Below are 19,000 nucleotides of genomic sequence, written 5' to 3' on the forward strand. Positions count from 1 at the left end.
TATTTCCATTGTATATAGCCAGACCCTAGGGCCGATTACTATGATAATAAATTTTTCAAGATGTATTAATATTTTAAACGTATTTTTTGGATATTTCTTGTATGGGATAGATTACATATTTCCTAGAAACTCAATGACCGAAGTTGATGTCCCGCAAACATCTTTAGAAATTTTCATATCTACAAAAACATTTTAAATAATTTAAGGATTAGCTAATAAAACAAATATTATCAGTACAAAATTTATTTAAAACTTAAATATATCGTGATTCGATCACTTTAAGCTTTTTAAGCTTAATCAAATAGTGTAAATTAACTAATTGAGTACAGTCCAAATATACAGCGAAGCATTTTATTTATTAAATTAAAATTATATTTACATTTAAATAAATTAAATTCTAGTCACAATAAATTAAGTACATATATAAAAGTAGTGTAGTACCAAAAAGTGCTTAAAATTCGTACAATTAATCCTACAATAAATTAGGCAAATTACGAATTGAGATTCATGCCTTTGGCACTTAAAAGACTAGGCTCTTACACTAAGAATTAAATTATTTGATCAATAATACAAAGAGAGCTAGGACAAGTCACGTGCTATTCTAATTAATCAACAAAAGCTGACTAGTGCTCACAATTTGGTATGTTTTCTACTAGAAAAGGTGATTAAAAAAAAGCCCTACAAAGACGAAGGATAATATTAAATACCGTTTGTTGTTTAAATGCGCCAGCTTAATAAGCGAATATTCTAGTTCTATTCCAGTTTCGACTCACGAATTGGCAGGTTAACTTAGATGCAACAAAAAGTACACGCGCGAAGTTTTTTTCACTACAGAAGATCTTGCCAAGTCACGAGATGTTTATATACAATTTACGACACTAATAACGACTCACAATCGAGTTCTCTAACCACTTATCTAGTAGAATACACAAAATTCATAGATCATATCTATATACATACCTATAATATAATATCACATCTTAGGAATTGCGCCATTAGCGCCCTTAATACTGTATAGGCATGTCAATATAACTAGAGATACAATTAAAGTCCTTTAAATTATGTTTAGCTTAGCTTACAACTATGGAACATAGGCTCACAGCACCGATTGGTCCCATTTATGCTATAATACTGATACAATTTCTCTAATACTTAATAATTACGGTTTCAGACGGAACATTATTCCGTTTTCCAATATTTTCTTACTAGTAAGAAAATCACGCATCCACAGTATGCATATCCCCGGATTCTGATAGATTCAACAGAAGATGTCTCAAAGATTATCGCACCGTGTTATCAGTCGTACAGTGCGACAATGTCACTAATAGATAAGAAATGTTCAATCACCAACTGGTCACTCTTTTTCGTGGTTCACAAGTACATTTGGACCTATTCCATTTCATATTCATATTTCTCTGTAAAGAAAGAAACAGCATTCGTCAAACTCTGTAAAAGTTAAATGTGCCGTAGGTAGGTTCAATTGTATTCTAATACAATTGGTTTGCATTTAAAAAGCTTGAGTAAAAGGTAAAGTCGTTCTGGGATAATGAGGCCTAACAAAAGTATACGATATAACATCAACCAAGTGCAATTAAGTAGACGACGAAGGTGGCTCTTAGAACTGGTAGCAAACAACTTGATGGTGGGTACACCTCCACCACATAGATCAGTAAAAATTAGTAACAAAAACAAAATATTTAGGTCAAAGCTTAAAAACACAAAAAGCTAAAGTAAGACAACGGATGTCAGCAAAAACGGCAAATGAAAATGTTGTAATCCATGCAGCAGAAAAAAAAAAAAAAAAAAATACATCAAAAAGCGTTTGTTACATGCGTGCCGATACGTTAGTGGACATCCATTATCTTACTAACCTTTTTGAGACAATTCCTCCTTTCGTTCATGTTAGGGCACTGACAGGAGCACTTACGAGGGTTGAATATCTTAGGCGCTGAACATTCCTTTGCGCCAGAGACGCAACAGCCACATGACTCATGCACCACCATCTCATAAGTCGAGCAGCTTTCTCTTTTCGTCTTAAGGTCAAATATTCGAACCTGGAACAATTGAAAAGTTATAATTTATAGGAGAGCTCGGTCACCTATCTCAGTAGCCTTCACTTCAATAAAATACCTCTTTAAAATTCTATGTAAGGAAATATAGTTTTTACAGGTTTAGATAAAGTCTAGTAAACTACTTTAGGGACTGAGTTACGTAATAGACAAGTGTGTCAAGGATGCCTAATTAGCGGTGAAGCGACCTCAACGTGATTAGTCGTGGAAATATTACATACCTACTTACAAATAAGATGCAATTAAGTATAAGTCGAAATCCTATAGGCAACTAAAACAATACTGTATGCAAGGTGTGCATCGGATTACCCTAATTGTAGACCGTAAAGAAAGGCATGGTTTGACCATATAATATGAGGAATGACCGGAGATATATTGATAGGAAGGAATCATGGTTACATATCGAAGTGAAAAGAGATACTTACGGGAATGTGTTCTTTTCTAGTTTTAGTGGGCGTGCATTGTGATCCGGTGGGTCCATAGCTACAGAGTCCGACACACCTCTTGACCCAGACATGGCTCGGCGTCACCTGGGGAAACACAATAACGTCACTCAGCGAACATTCGGATGCGGATTTTCTCACGCATTAAGACACGGATGTACCCGTGCAAACAGTTCAAGCTTCGTTAAATATTCATTTTTATTTCGTTCATAATATTTAACTTTTGCCACGCGCAAACAGTGGTCGACAATTATACAACTATTAAATTTAGACAATTATGAGTGACTTCTCAAACGGCAAAGTTGAAGATAGTATCGGTTCTTCGCATATGTGTGAGATAATAATTGCCCATGGTGACTAAATATGAATTACACAACAATCGTGTGCGCACGTTTTAGATTAATATCGCCAATAAGAAGATGAGGAAAGAAGTGTAATATTGATAGCTGAGGTCATAGTCTTTTCTACAAATTATAACAAAGATAATTCGACTATATATTGTACAACATTCAGTCATTGATAAGCAGTCGGAAACTTCATATTCCGTTTCTTATCAAATTCATTCACTGACTTTACATTTGTACCATAGGATTTATTTAAAAAAATCTAAACAAAATCTGTTAGCAGTTGTATTAGTCTTGGCTACGCGTGATCAGTATAAAAATATGAAATGATTAAATTGAATAATTACCTGTAAAAAGGAACCCGCCACAGTAAGTTTTTCAAACACTTCTTTGGGTTCGCCACAACTTGATTTCACAATCAGATCATTCCTTAATTTGTCATGAGTGCCGTTGCAGTCAACTGCAATTAATACATATGTGTTAAATATGACACAAATTAAGTTAAATACATTTTTATTTACATGTATAAAAAAATCCAATCGAACTAAAATTATTTTAAAATGAAAAAAAAAAATAGTTTATTTAAGGGACCTGTGAGTCTTGTGACCTGACCTATAAACAAGGCATTGCTTTTACATTCGCGGTCTCCTAACTATTATGCTATTAAATTATTATCTGCGCACACGCATAGCTTAAGTAGCACGTAAGTTGCATCAGAAAAACTTTTTTTGTTCAACGCTCCTCTGTGATTATTGATGATAACACAAAAATATAGATAGCAAATCTGTCATTGTTTGGATAATAACTTTTATATTTCATTTTTATTAACTAGCTCTTAAAAATAGAAACCAAGATTCCCAGGTACCTGTTAAAATTTTCGCGTCACAAATAAAAGAGAGCATTAATTAAAATTTAATAATCACCTATCTTCACGCCACGCTGCACTTCGCTCTCGGAGGCGACAGACTTCGGGAACTTCGGGTGGTGGTTATACGCATCCACGATCACCACCACTATCAATAACATCAAAAACCTAGCCATGGTCCTCTTTTCACTTCACTAAGTCACTTGGAACTAATTAAGCCGCACTCACTTTTCAACTGTCACACGTGCTGTACCTTTCGCGGTCCGTTGTATTATGGTTGGTAGCGCGACGATTGTCTATTATAAAGCCTGACTCAGTCTGGTAAGGTGCTATGTGACGTCACGAACCACCGCCGATAGACGTCGATATTTGCACAGCTGATGGCTACGTCACTACCACGAAATTCTGCGAACCTTTCAGGGATACGAGCCTTTCGCCGCTGCACTTGCATCCGTATGCGGCGAGGGAATACCGCGATCTCTATCTTGCTTCCGTTCCGTGCTTGCCCCGCGGCTTGCTTACTCACTCATAATGCGTAAGACTTAGATACTTATATATTTAAGGAAATTTATTAGGACCAGTTCATATAAAATAGGGCAGGACTTACATTTGAAATCGGAATATCAACATCAGTTGCAACTAGATTTATCCGTATGAAGTCCTGTCAATCTGTGATTGAAGTAATTATATCAAATTTATAATATTTTGGAAATAAAAGTTTTTGGAAGTCACATATAAAGTGGGCGAGAATAAATTAATAACTCATGTCGTCATGTGACGAAATCACGTGAAATTATTAATATCGATAGCCATAGCTTATTGAATGGGGCAATTATCCAACTACTCTGAGAACCGGTCACTGACCTACCTTTAAAGAATATGAATGTGCTTGAGTATTTTAATATTTGAATAAAATATATCGTACAACGTTTTGTGAGACGATATTTTACTAAAATTTAATTCAAAATATGGACATGACAATTAATATTTAAGACGATAAAAATACTGATTAAATTCTGCAGTATTTGTGGAAAACCCAATAAGATATGGGCGAGTAAATTAATTAATTATTTTAAGGTATCTAACGCTATACCGCAATCAGGATAGATATATAAAAAAAACATATTATCAAAAGAATCAATCTTAATACTTTAGAACTTGTCTAAATGTGTGTCTTTACCGAATATTGCTAATGTGTGTCAAAATAAGCTTACGTATTTAATTAGTCTGCACAGTTTTAATATTGTAATCGCCAAGATGAAAACTCTGCAGACTAATTAAACTGGCGAAGTACTTAACATGATGTGTTTTAAATATAGTATGTATTGATTTGTTCATTAGTAATAATAAATAGATTTTTTTTAAACATGTATGTTAAAGATGACGAGTGGAGTATAGAATGGGGGACAATATTTAAGCATTAAGTAGATTATATATATCCTCATTCCTCAAGCTCACATTAGTTTCAGTTAATGTCACTCTTTTCTTTTTTTCTTTAGTGTGGCAAAGTGGTGTGTGTGTATTAAATAAATAATTAACCTCGTAGCCATGGTATCCATAGTTCACACGTAGCTCCTTCCGTAGCACGTTATTAATGCTACGAAAAATTACTTTTTCATTTATTTCAATTACTCTACGGTTGGGAAAAAAAATTACGTAACTTCGTCACTGTTAATGTATTTGTATTATTTGATACATTTATACACTTACGTATATTTAACACTGTATGGGTTAATACAGTTGTCAAATATATAAAAAATATTAACACTACTTACATACAGTGACAAGTTTCTGGATACTTAAATCAAGGCAGTAAATTTTTTTCAAGAAAAAGGTTGTGTATTCTTTCGTGTACACTTTACTAGGCATAATATTTTTAATAAATACTAATTAAAACTCATAAACCTTTATTTTAACTTAGTCTGCAAAGTAAAAAGATGTCGCAATGTCTCGTGCCAGTAACATTCCGATAAGATAGCGGGTTTCAATTACGTCGAGATTACTCTAACCTTTGGTTTCAGCCGCCTCTTAGATTACATTATCTTCTTCTTTTCAATATATTTAAATTGACTTAACTATAAAAATATAGGAAATCCAGGAAAGTATTTTCCAAATTAAATACTTAACATAAATTTAATTGAAATTTATTGTTGCATTTCATTGAAAGTTTCTCGGAAATTCATGACGCCATAGTACTGACGAGCAAAAGACCCTTTGCTTATAAAATAACCGTATTGTTAGCGGTTTGGTGTTAGGTTGTGGTGCAATTCACGAGTTTATTAGAGATTTAAATTTACAATCTTAGTAAATTTATAATAAAGGAATTTATGCGAAATCGCGCGATTCAATCACTAACGGTCGAGTTATGTAAATATAATAAATTCCCGATTATTTCCATCTAAAAAGTTTTATTCAAATGCTATATTAGTTTAATAATTTACGACACCTGGCTTTTATCATTAAAACATTGTTACGATATCAGTGAGGTGAAGGAAAATTACTTTGATTATTTGTAAGACAAATATTTTATCTTTATTATTAAAATTGTATAATTGGTTTCTTTATTGCTCCAAAAGATTATTTCTTCAATATTTTTTGAATTCATCCAACGACACACTTGTTACCTTTATTGAACTAATCGCAATGCAACAAACGTTGGAACAAAATATACTTTTAAGTGATCCTTTCACATCAGCAATATTTAATTTTTAAGAAACTTAGCACAAATCCTAAATATAAATAGTCTTTCTAAATGGACCATAGCAAAGTATATAATCATTACCGTATGGTAACATATACGGAAGACGACGTTTGAATTATATATATCAGGAAGAGATTTTACGTAATTTCAGGCGCAAACTTGCTAATTATTAGTCAAGACCAATAGAGGTATGAATCAATATAGTTTTCCAAAAGTATTGGTTAGTTATAGACGCAGGTAATACTTGTGGAATTTCTAACAAATTATGGATTCATTAACATGAGTTGAAATATTTAGCGAAAAAACAGTCGTAAACAGAAATAATATATTTAGAAAATGAAAATTTTTCAGATTATTACCGAATCTGATTGTAGATTTATGTCAATTTATTTTTTGTTTCATTAAAATAACAGAATAATACTCGTACGTTATAGAATGTTCGAGAAATCCCAAAATTGAAATAAGGTGATTACACAAATTATTATCAATCTATCTAGGTAAGTTTTTTTGCACGTATCAAAAGCATTAAACTGGTATTAACAGGTATACATAAAATACCACCCATATCCTATCATTTCCAATCGTGAAAATCTATGACAAATGTATGACACAGCATTTTGTGACCGGCCTCGGCGATGACATCACAGCTATTCAACAAAACTTTCATGAAGTGTACTGTACCTGTATTTTTCACTCAAATATTGTACTTTATTCTAAAAGGAATCCAATGTTACAGGAAAATATGTACTACTTTGGACTTTGTTCTTCGTATCTGAAATACTGGAAGTCAATAGGTATAATGTTTTGCTGGGAATTCCCTCTCAGGTGCTAATCGCATGTTCTGATAAGAGTAAATAATGATAAGACTAGAATAATTTAAGTCACCGATTTTTTATTAACGATCGAAAATCTTACCCACTGATAGTTGAAATATTTAAAAGAACTATCGCATTACAAATATCAAGCGTAATAATAAATTTAACGAGTTGAAAGATTTCGTTTTATAAATAAAATTAATTGGAAATATCATTGGTCCAATACAATACATTCATTCATTTAGTATGTTTAACTTTCTACGCCGATAAAGGCGAAGGCATGTTCCGTTGCTTCCCGTGGAAATTTATTAAATACTTTTATTTATTAAAAAAGCTGCCTATAAAGACATACTTTGGAAATGCCTTTTTATGTGATATAGTAGTTATTGAACAGCGTAACAATGTAATTTATATGAGTCAAATTTCCGTGAATTTGACACTCCAATGAGTCACTGAAAAGCCTTCATGAAAGTAGGTCACCGAAACTTTCTGAAGCTTAACATCATGCTGACTAGTCGATTTTCACGAAAATTCTAGTATTTTCTAATGTTACGCAAAGTTTATAACATGAATGACTAATAGAAGTTATTATATTGTCATTAAGCAAAATTATATTCACACATATGTAACATAGTAACGGATTTCATGTTTAATTATGGAGAAAGACAGATCATTGCTATATAAGATAAAAGAACCACCAACCGCTCCATGTTGTTACAACCTGTTCTGAAAGAGAGAACCGAAATCAGAAAAGGCAAGGATTTTTTTATACCATAAACAACGTGGTAAACGCGCAGGACACCTGATGGTAAATGACACTACCGCCATTGGACATTCTCAATGCCAGAGGGCTCACAAGTACGTTGCCGGCCTTTTAAGAATGGGTACCGTCTAAAGGCGGAAACATACTACTAAAACGCGACGCGACGTGTCGTGTCGACACCCGATGTCCATCGTGCACATTACCAACACGCGACACCACGACACGCTTGCAAATTCAGAAGTCATTTAGCTGATTTATTCCCCGCGCAATGTGCCAGCAAGTTTTTACCAATTTGAGGTTCAGATTCAAGGAATGTTTGCAGCGCAATGGTGCACACCTGGATGATGTTATTTTTAAGAAATAAATTTCCCAGATGTCTATTTTAATTGAAATAAAAAATTGTATATGTATTGTATTTAGTTTTTTTATTATATTTTTTTCAAATTCGCAAATCTTTCTGGCCCACCCTGTGTTTTCTAATAAACTGAATTGATTAGCAGGTTATTTGTATTAAACTAATAACATCCTAATTCCCTGTTTTTGGCCTTGTATTGAGGTAATCTTATGTCATATAAAACAGAATATTGTTTCACCAACTCAAATAATTGTTCGTCGTTCATTTCGCCAAATAAATCCAAAAATATCTAAGTATATAAATTGACATTCGTGTCAAAAACTCGAAAGCATTGACGCATGACGTCATCATCACAACATCCACAACACGCCGATCCAAATCGATTGGATGTTACCGCGTGTGATCATATGGCGTGTTGTCTATGTGCATCTGACCATATTAAATATATGGAATTGATAAGTACTGACATGCATCGGATGGCGTGGTGTAGCGTGGCGTTTTGGTAGTATGTTTCCGCCTTAATCGTCACAGACCTTCATTATCATTTAGATAACGAAGGTTATAAATTGGCTTTTCTAAAATTCATCATTTTCTAAAGGCCTTATGAATATAAATATATGTGGAATAAGAAATGATTTCGAACTAGTACAAATATAACCATAAAAATTTACTTAAAGTAATAAATATTGAACGGAAAGCAGCCACGTTATGTTATGTTATTGTTTCCTGAAGAGGTGCTTTACGAATGAATAAATTGTTTCTGTAGGTAATGTCTGGTATAATTTTGACGGTTGAGATGAATTTTTAAAAAACATAAAAATTTCTTTTACAACGTTTACCAGCCTTTTTCACAAAATGTGTATAGCCTTAGAAATCGGTTTAATTTAACGTATCTAAGAATAGTTTGACCTAGTTTCTGTAAACAAGTCGATAATTTCGGGTGTTTAGCGGATTCCTTACGTGAAATGTTTAGATGTTGAAGTAATTGATATTTTATGTGACCTACTTTACATTCAACCTCATATAAACAGTATTTTCGGAATTCCGTAATCAAAACAAAAAAAGATCTACAATTGCATAGGTGTTTTAGTACGTATGTTTCTAATATTGATGTTATATATTGATTTGATTTATGTAATCTAGAGTTGGTGAATATAAAGAAAACCTTGATGCCAATTATCGATTAAAAAGGGAGTTTGTCTAATTTAATAAATTAATTAAATACATTTAAAGAGGAAAACAGAATGATTACATTATTGGTTTAAATCTCAACTTCATTGAGCACGAGTTTCGAGTTATCTTTATCTAATTAACCCTATCACAACTACGCATTACTATAACCGTACTGTACGACCTCGTTGCCTCGTTATGAATGAAATTCCAGACTTCGGTCAAATGAAAAAAGTCGCAACTTTAATTGTTAAAGCCAAAGAAAATAAATCCTTAGAAGACACATGTTAAGATTGTTATTTCTAAAGCAAAGGATGCATGAAGTGCCTCAAGACATAATGTTTCGTATTTTAAGCCCGTAGAGTTTAATCTTGCGTAAGTTTTAGATTGAATCTGAGAGGTTAAGCCACGTGCTTGAAGCGTGCCAATGTCACTGGCGAGCCTCTGGTGATATAGCACTAGAGATATCGGTTAGGCTTAAAACAATTACGTAAATTTACTTAGGATGATGTGCCTACTTATATTCATTCAAGCCGTCTAGGTAACGAGCCTTTAAGATAACAGAATACAGTCAAGGAAAACAAATGAAAGTGTATAATGAATCAGCATAATAGATTCGGCTAAGTCTTTAAGGTTAAATAAGCTTATTTAAATGTGTTAAAATATCTGTTATGTAAGATATTATGGGAGACATTAACCCTAAATATATATATTATCTTCTTCTTCTTCTTCCTTAGCGATAGCTCATTTGAGTTACGAATGTTGTACCTTTCATGCAACGACTTCTTAATTAAATATATATAACGCGTTTGGCTCTCGGTAAACGGACAAAATGACAAACACCTTGCGACAATTGCATCAGACAGTGAAAGTGATTCTTAGAAGATCGGGCAATATACGTTATGAATACTAATAGATGACCTCAAATTGCCAAACTCATGTACGCCAGCTATCATTACATCGTAAGAAACGGTATTTCGAATTAAATAGAGTCAAAAGTGTAGACAAAGTACTATAATATGGAAATACAAGTACATATTATATACTTTCTTCTCCTTTATTTTGAGCTATCCAAACTCAGTGGATATTGTTTTTGGTAACCTAACTACTTGTTCAAATCAGTGGCGCTATAGCCTTTGTTCTTTGGTCAGATTTTTGTAAGGCACCCTTGATGTTTTTTTTTTAAATTTATAAGGCACAATATTGTGCACATCAAAAACAGCTGGAAATCGAACGCACAACCTAAAGGATGAGAGTGTTCCGCCTAACCACAAGACTAATTCAACTCTCAACTCCATTTTTTCGTAAACATGAAAATTTTTTCTAAAGCAAACAAGCCGGTTTTTTAAAATAAAGCGTTGTCTTATATCGTCTCATGGGACATTGAAAAGAACCTTCCAAATTTCCTGAATTGTTGCATAAGGTAAGGAGAGGTTCGTGCAAGCGATGACGTATATGTCTCAGCCTTAGAAGAGCCTTACTTAGAGGTCATTGAGGTCCGTCGACTGACCTTCGGAGGCCGTTAGCCGCAACTGAATATTTTTGCGATGACTTATCTTTATCTGTGTCACGTTAAAATAGTTTAAAAAGCGAGGCTTGTTTCTATGTTACCGATATATTTTTCTTCTCTTTCTTAAGTTTAGAATTAAAGAACAGAAAATTATTTAAAAAAAAGGGAAAACTGGATAGTGAACACTCTTTGTACATATTACGACGAACAACTTCTCTTGACTAACTTTAGTTTTCAAGTTTAAAAGTGAATTAGTTTAGACAAATTTGGAACTTATAACACAAAATATGAAATCCGTGACTTTACGTATATATCTGATAAAAGACAATAGTGGTGTTGGAATGTAACGACATTAACAGAAACACGTAGAGATAACTAACAATACGATTGATAAAATCCAATGATTTTACATTTACATTTTGATTGCTTAATTATTAATTTCTGTTTTCAGATAAGTATGTTAATGTCGACATTTGGTTTAATGACCTCTTAGGAGATTGAATTAAAGTAGAATATAATATAAGTAAGGATTGTGTAGCAGATGCTTAACCCTCCTCCTCCAGCCTTATTAAATCTAAAGCTCCAGCTATATAAAAGCTAAAAAAATATATGTACCAGACAAATGTATAATAAAACTTCAACTTGATTTGTGACCATTCAACAGTTAAAACACAGTTTTAAAATGCCCGAAATGCGACACTGGCTAGTCAAGTTCCAACTCTAAAAATGGCTAAATTAGGTTATAAGGATAAGTACGTAGTTAATCAAACCTATTTGGGGGTTAAATATTTTATGGCAGATATATATAATCTATAAGATTATTTATTTATATATATATAATCTATAAGATTCACTGAAAAGCTGTATTTTGATACTAGTATTATTTTTTAAACTAGAGACCACGAGGTTTAACCAAAACGAAAAACGCAATTTAAAAAAAACAGATTAATATGAGACAAGCGACGTAATCAATTTTACTTTGTTTAATGATGACTTCACTGTTTCAGACGACACCAGTTTGTTGTGGGCAGTCGCATCCAATGACTAACATCTGATTTATATTAATTTCATCTGAAATTCCGTAAATACTTTCGTGTTCCTTGGTAATTTAGTGGAATCAAAAGCGACACGTGTCGGGCCAATATCATCGTAAACTTAACATTCACGCGAAAGGTATTCGAATTATGTCTGTAATCGTATTTTGAACAAATATTTTACAATTTATTATAATCTAAGGCGACATAAAATAATGTAGATTAAAGACTTGTAAACACTTTATCAGAAGAATCACGAGGAAGGAATGTAATTGACGTCAAAAATAATAGGAATGAAAGTTATTACGAAAAATCAGTGTGGCAAATTCCAAGCGATATTAATAGTAAAATATTAATAGCTCTTGACTATTTCGACATATGCTGAGACCTTTTATGTAGGTAACTACGAGGGCTTGATAAGGAACGTTATAAGAAAAGTTAAAGGTGCTTGATATAGACATCTATTAATAACTGTATGATTGTCGCACTCCATCATTCATTAAATAAATTATTATATTTTTAAAAGTTGAACAGGTCTATGTAAAGTAGAATTCAGAACTGGGGAAAAAGGTTCTAGTCATGTGTCGTAACCGTAAGAAGAAATCGCGGGCCAATAATGTTTGCGTTTCGTGACATTACTTCGTGTGTCAATGGAAACGTGAGATACTGAAAATTGTGATTTGATTTCAGTGTCAATTAAATTACTATTTATTTATTTTATACACAACAAGGTTGTCCAACGAATTTTAAAACCACGAGGTTGTTTTAAATAATAAAATAACTGATATATACTGAACATGCCTAAGCCCTATTATTCTTAAGCTGTCAACTTCATGTTATGCGTAGAACTTCCTCAAAATTGAGTAGTGCTCGTGTTACTAGTCAGAATAATGTTATCTTAAATAACCTCGAAATATTTGGACAACGTGACGTGACATTGCCAATGAACGTAGACGATGGACATGTCTCGACGTGTTGAGGAAATACCGATCTACAGGATGTAAGTGAAGGCTCTACGCAGGTTCACTGACCTATGATTAGAAATTTTCTTGTTGAGCATCTTATTTAAATAATTACCTACTATACGGTGCGTAGTTTGCGAGGTCAGCTTGATTGTATATATAATTTAACAAAATATCGGCAACGCACTAGCAAGCTCCTGGTATTGCAACCATGGTTGGTAAGCACTTAACTCTAACCAGATCCGCCTGCTCGTCCCAAAAAATGTACTTTTTTGATACCAGGATGAACGAATTGTTTTCCCTAAGGCCTTTTCAAGTACATAACTGAAAAGCATAATGTCCGCACTATATTTATAATCATCACGACCTAAGTCAAAGATCTGTAAGCATTAAAAAAACAATTTTCCTTATCAACCAGTTGCTATGGAAACTAATGATTGCACAATACAGAGTTATCCTTATCATTTCTACGTAAACGACCTGAGACCAACAGTTATTTATAGATTCTGTTAATTGTGTAATTTTATTATTACGATAAAATTATCCCAATTGTATAACATATATGACTAATAATATAGAGCTCGATAAAAGTATTATTTCGTTAGATTAAAATGTGAGTTACAAGAAGAGAATAATGAAATTCATAAACCTTACTGCTAATGTAGCTTTTAATGTTTTTTTTTATATAATAGGGGGACAAACGAGCCTATAGGCCATTTTTAGTGGGTTTGTTGCCGGTTTATATTACATTATAAACAGCATGATTGCTTACAATATGATTGTATGTTATTTGGAATAGGGTGAGGTTAACAAATCGTTTAAATTTCAAAAGTCATTGACGTGAATCATTCATGTGCGATAAGAATAAAAAACCTCTTGCGTAAGATTGTGGTGGAGTAGAAGAAATAACACTTCAACGTGGAATTTTGGTGTCGATCAGTGTGACTCAAAGTACACATTCTAAATTATTTGTCCGCAAATATGATAGCCTTATTTTTGATTGTTATAACTGAAAAAAGAACATTGTACTGTACAATGTTTATACTTAGTATACTTATCATTTAATAATAAAACAATTTTTTACCGGATTGAAGTTATGTATCTACAATTATTTTTCATAATTTAAAAGACAATACTATATTTATCATTATTTAATTCTATATCAAACTACTAGAATGAAAAAGTTTATTTTAAGGATACCCTAATTCTATGCTTTTATATTTAATTTTCAGGTGGTACCTTTAATTAAATGTCGTAAGATTGCTAGGTAATAATAATTGTAACTCCGGCAAGCCCTGACAAGACTTAGTCTTACATCTGTTTCTTTAAAGAGTTTTCTTTTCGGCAGCAAGTAGGTGATAAGCCAGCCCATCTCACGATATTTTCGTACATACAAAGATAGAAAAAAATATGTCTCAGTTCATCACTGATATCATTTCGTAATCCGACAAGCATCTTTCAAAGGGAAAAACACGAAATCAATTTGAAAAAATAATAGTTTCGTCATGATCGTAGAACAATGTCGGATTTGAAAAAAAAATCCATAATCCATTAATGTCATATTTGGATACTACATTGACTAAATATTACGGCTACACTAAAAAAAAATTCCATGTGTTTTAAATTCCAAATTAATTAGTCGGTAAAGTGACGGATTTGATAGAAGCATGTGATTTTTCTAGAAAACTGTAATTTAATGTTATAATTTATATTTTGTTTCAAAACAAACCCTTTTTATTGCTTGTATGCCAATTTTCATAATAACAGAATATGAATTAAAATAGTTATGACAAAAACCAACATGATTATATTATTTTGAAATGGCTACTCTGTAAAGTTTACTATTTGTCCGATCCGTCACTATTCTACGACTATGACGATTTATTTTCATTATTTGTCAAAACTAAATTAATCTCATAAGTGCTCTTATCATATGTGACGTCATTTCCATCGGCCTCCTGTAATTCACCTGCAGCGTTATTTATTTGTGCATAATTAAATATTTCTTAGAATCGTTTCCGTTTTTGGATGTTATCTCACTGATTAAACACTTTACGTCAATCGGTATAATATTGTCCGCTATGTGCATTTTTGAGGACTTTTTTATCTGAAGATTGAAGCTTAGTGTGTGTGTGTGTGCACGACTGCACGTGTCTGTACGTGTTAATGCCTATATAAGATGGGATGTAAGCCTCCAAGGGTTACATCCCATCCAATCCCAAGGGTAAGGTCGATATAGCCATAGTAAGTGCAGTGTCAAAATAAATATATCTGACCTTCACAACAATTTCAATAGGGTTTAATAAGAGTCCGAAGGGCGTTTCGAATTTAAATTTGGCTTAATTTAAGACTACGGCTGTATAGCTTTTCAATTAACATTAATTAAGTTGCTTGATGAAGCCCACATAAATAGTTTCTTTAATTAATAAAAATTATAGCCATTGAAAACAGGAGATACGTAAATTTGATCTTACCATCTCCAGAAAGACACCTTCGCAGTTAAAGCTAGCAAGAAATATTAAAGTAATAGTCACGACATTTCAAGGTAATTGTTTGGAAAGTACAGATCTATTTTTCATAGGTTTAGTTGTCCGGTTACTATGAAAGAGACATCCGTTTCTGTGTCCGTCTTTCTTAATGGTTAGATTTGTTCCGTATTTTTTAATGCTCCGATTAGATTCATCGTTATACAGGTAACGGCTATTATAGCATTTGCTCTCTCAAAACTGGAAAACCCAGTCTACTGTACTCAAACCGAAGTAAATTATCTTCTTGACATCTGAGTCAGAACTAAAAACTATTTCGTATAAATTATGGGTCGCGGGTCTCGGACTATGTTTTTGACCTATCAGCATAATTTCTAACAAACAAAACAAGTGCCATAGAAACATCAGAGTAGAGGAAGAACAAATTAAAAAATTAATTAAAATCTGCTCCGCCCGGTTGTCATGCCAAATGCGACAAGTTCGCTTTACAAAACCGGCTAGCCACGAGACTCTAAGATTTATTTGAAATAAGTTAAACGGTTATACATATCGTCATTTCATTGCATAGTTTGTCACGTGGTCTCGCTGAATCACTGCGATAATTTGGAAGAGTTATTTTTAATCACAGTACAGTATTTACGTACTGGAATGTCGGTGTAGCGTACATGTTAATAATGACTGAGTCACGGTGTTGTAATAAGGTAATGCTGAATTTCGGCACGCGCACTCATTCAAGTATAAATTTAAGATAATTAGTTGGAGTATATTCCAATGTGCAAAGGTTGTTGTTCGCCAAGTAGATAATTTATGTCCTCAAAAACCCAATTTATTTTTATGTAATAGGGGGCAAACGGGCAGGAGGCTCACCTGATGTTAAGTGATACCGCCTTCCATGGACACTCACAATGCCAGAAGGCTCGCAAGTGCGTTGCCGGCCTTTCAAGAATTGGTACGCTCTTTTCTTGAAGGACCCTAAGTCGAATTGGTTCGGAAATACTTCAGTGGGCAGTTGGTTCCACATAGTGATACTTAAAACATGACGAAATGCAATATCTTCTGGAGTGACGCTAACTCAAATACAAATGCTATTACAAATGACGGGTCGTCTCGGATAGGAACAAATGCAATCTGATGCCAATATGGCTGCTGCAAAGAGCGGATTATTATTTTTGTATAGAATATCATAAGATTAACTATGATATGATAAGCCAAAGAGCCATGGTAAGGAGCCTCCTAAAAATTAGACAAAATAAGTAATAACATTATTAGGAACAAGAAAAGACTGATGGATTAACAAAGGGAAAACACGCTTGAAACGGGTACCTCCTCGGAAAAAGCATTGGAAGACCGCGACAAAGGTGAGCGGAACATCTTGTTGTTTTCGCCTGCAGAAAATGGCTGCAAACAAAACCAGACTACATTGGAAGGAAATTGAGGAGGCACTTACCCAAAATGAGATTAAATAGAGTTAGAATTATTCATAAATAATGAGCAGTGTTGGCCTAGCGGCTTCAGCGTGCGACTCTAATACCTAAGGTCATAGAATAGACCTATGGAAAGACCAATGGACTTTCTTTCTATGTGTTATGTTTAACATTTTCTCGAACGGTAAAGTAAAACATCGTAAGGAAACCGACATGTCTTAGACCCAATAAGTCGACGGCGTGTGTCAGGCACTGGAGGCTGATCACCTATTTGCCTATTAGATTTAAAAATCATCATGAAACAGATTCAGAAATCTGAGCCCAAGACCTAAAGAGGTTGTAGCGCCACTGATTTATTTATTTTATTTTTATAATTATTCATAAAAAGTTAAACACAATTCCACCAATATTGTACAAATCTTATAGAATAATCAAGTAAGGTCGTTTAGGATCCAGTTCATATAGAAGCGATGGCAGAAGTGATAAAATACGCAAGCTGTGTCCCTGCGTACATGTATGGGCATATGGAATAAGCAAAATCGGAGTATCTCGTTTCAAGTGACAAAATATTCTACTGAAATCCCACTTATCATTTGCAATGTAAAATACTGCATCGAATAAAATAAGCAATAAAAACACAAGTCAACAAATAATTCATCACAAGCCGCGGTACATACTGGAATAGATGGATAAAATTAGATGTTTACGAACTATTTTTGTTCTTCCACGACTTTTATTTAGACTTGCTTTGATGTTTATACAGATGACTGATGCTATTCCTGTTATTTCGAAATAACAGTTACAGTTTTGAGTTTGAAAGCGACATCTGTTAGTAATTAAGAATTATGGGAAAATCTCACCTCGATTTACAGATACCAGTAGATACATCTACCACAAGTTTCACCAGTATCTACACCATATTATGTGTAAAAGTATAAGTACGAGAAATTGTAATTTCACATGTATCTACTAGGAACGCTGTCGCCTTGGATTAAGAACTTATCTTTATTATTACTTTCTCATAAAAGCGCTACTAGAAGTAAGGCCATATACAAATACTGTTGTAAAAGCTTTATGTTCTTCAGTATATACCTATAAATATATGGTTATAGATAGATTTGAACTGTTTCAACGTTTTGGAGATATCAATTATACATTCTATCTATTACCACACATTCATCTCGTCCCGAAGGCAATGATTACAGCTTCGAGTTGCAAGCCGTATTCCCTACTGGCATTAAAAAGAAATACCTACATGAAGAATTTTCCACCCGTTGAGTATTTTGTTCTAATAAATATTTTTACATCGAGATGACAGTATTTTTTCTTATAAAGGGTTTTATGAAGAATACTGTCTGATGATGTCGAGATCTAATTTTAAAACAATGGTTAATGCGTAAATAGGCCAAAGGAGTCGGTGAACTTTTTCTTAAAATTACATTTGAACGGAACAGAACTTGTCATCTATTTAATTAATCAATTGTGACGAAGCTACATTTATTTTATCCTTAGCTAGCATCGACCCCGCAGTAGACACATAGTTTGCAACATAAAAGCAAATATATAAAGTCTAAATTCCGTTACTGTAAAGCACTAATGGAGGTGGGGCTTTGACGTAATCTTACGCAACTCGGCGTAATGTGACGTCACGTGACGCGTGAACGTGACATGCGCTTGCGGCACTCTTATCGTGACTGTTGATTTTGTCTTACATTTCTTTAGATAGTTCTAGATTTTACCATTTCATTTAAAATAGGTATTGATGAATTATTTAAATACTAACAAGTAAGGTGCACACATATGAGAATAATAAATCTCCAATACAATAATTACAATACCTCGCAAAAACTGAGACACCGTTCAAATGTCGAGTAAAAAATTAAATTTTCTAGCCTTTAGAGAGCGAAGTAAAATAGTATCTAAATAATATGACGTAAAAATTCAAACTAAATAAAAAAAAATTGCCACTTTGGGTCAGTCGGTTACTCAGATTTGACTTAGCCTTTATCATCAAGACTTTAACCCACTTAATCACCAACGAGTAAATAAAACGCAATAA

The 19,000-nt window shown here is 33.2% G+C and overlaps 1 protein-coding gene across 2 annotated transcripts; it reads right to left on the bottom strand.

Moving 5' to 3' along the window:
• Positions 1 to 227: 227 nt before the first annotated feature.
• On the bottom strand, positions 228 to 4,205 carry LOC125058084 (balbiani ring protein 3-like). 2 transcript variants are annotated; one of them, XM_047662119.1, is made up of 5 exons: positions 3,780 to 4,205; positions 3,204 to 3,316; positions 2,495 to 2,599; positions 1,872 to 2,054; positions 228 to 1,415 (listed from the first exon to the last, which is right to left on the bottom strand). In XM_047662119.1, the coding sequence occupies exons 1-5, from the start codon at positions 3,895 to 3,897 to the stop codon at positions 1,344 to 1,346; spliced, it is 591 nt and encodes a 196-aa protein (XP_047518075.1). In that variant the 5' UTR covers positions 3,898 to 4,205; the 3' UTR covers positions 228 to 1,343. The 2 variants fall into 2 exon arrangements, with proteins under 2 accessions (XP_047518075.1, XP_047518076.1); XM_047662120.1 differs by having other exon boundaries at positions 1,928 to 2,054; positions 3,780 to 4,189.
• Positions 4,206 to 19,000: the final 14,795 nt, after the last annotated feature.

Source organism: Pieris napi, chromosome 17 (assembly GCF_905475465.1).
Source record: "Pieris napi chromosome 17, ilPieNapi1.2, whole genome shotgun sequence".
Lineage (NCBI taxonomy): Eukaryota > Metazoa > Arthropoda > Insecta > Lepidoptera > Pieridae > Pieris > Pieris napi.

Coding starts and splice junctions, on each gene's coding strand:
- LOC125058084 (XM_047662119.1), bottom strand. CDS start 3,897: ATGGCTAGGTTTTTGATGTTATTGATAGTGGTGGTGATCGTGGATGCG. Junction 3,317..3,779: donor GCAGCGTGGCGTGAAGATAG/GTGATTATTAAA, acceptor TATTAATTGCAG/TTGACTGCAACGGCACTCAT. Junction 2,600..3,203: donor TGGCGGGTTCCTTTTTACAG/GTAATTATTCAA, acceptor GTGTTTCCCCAG/GTGACGCCGAGCCATGTCTG.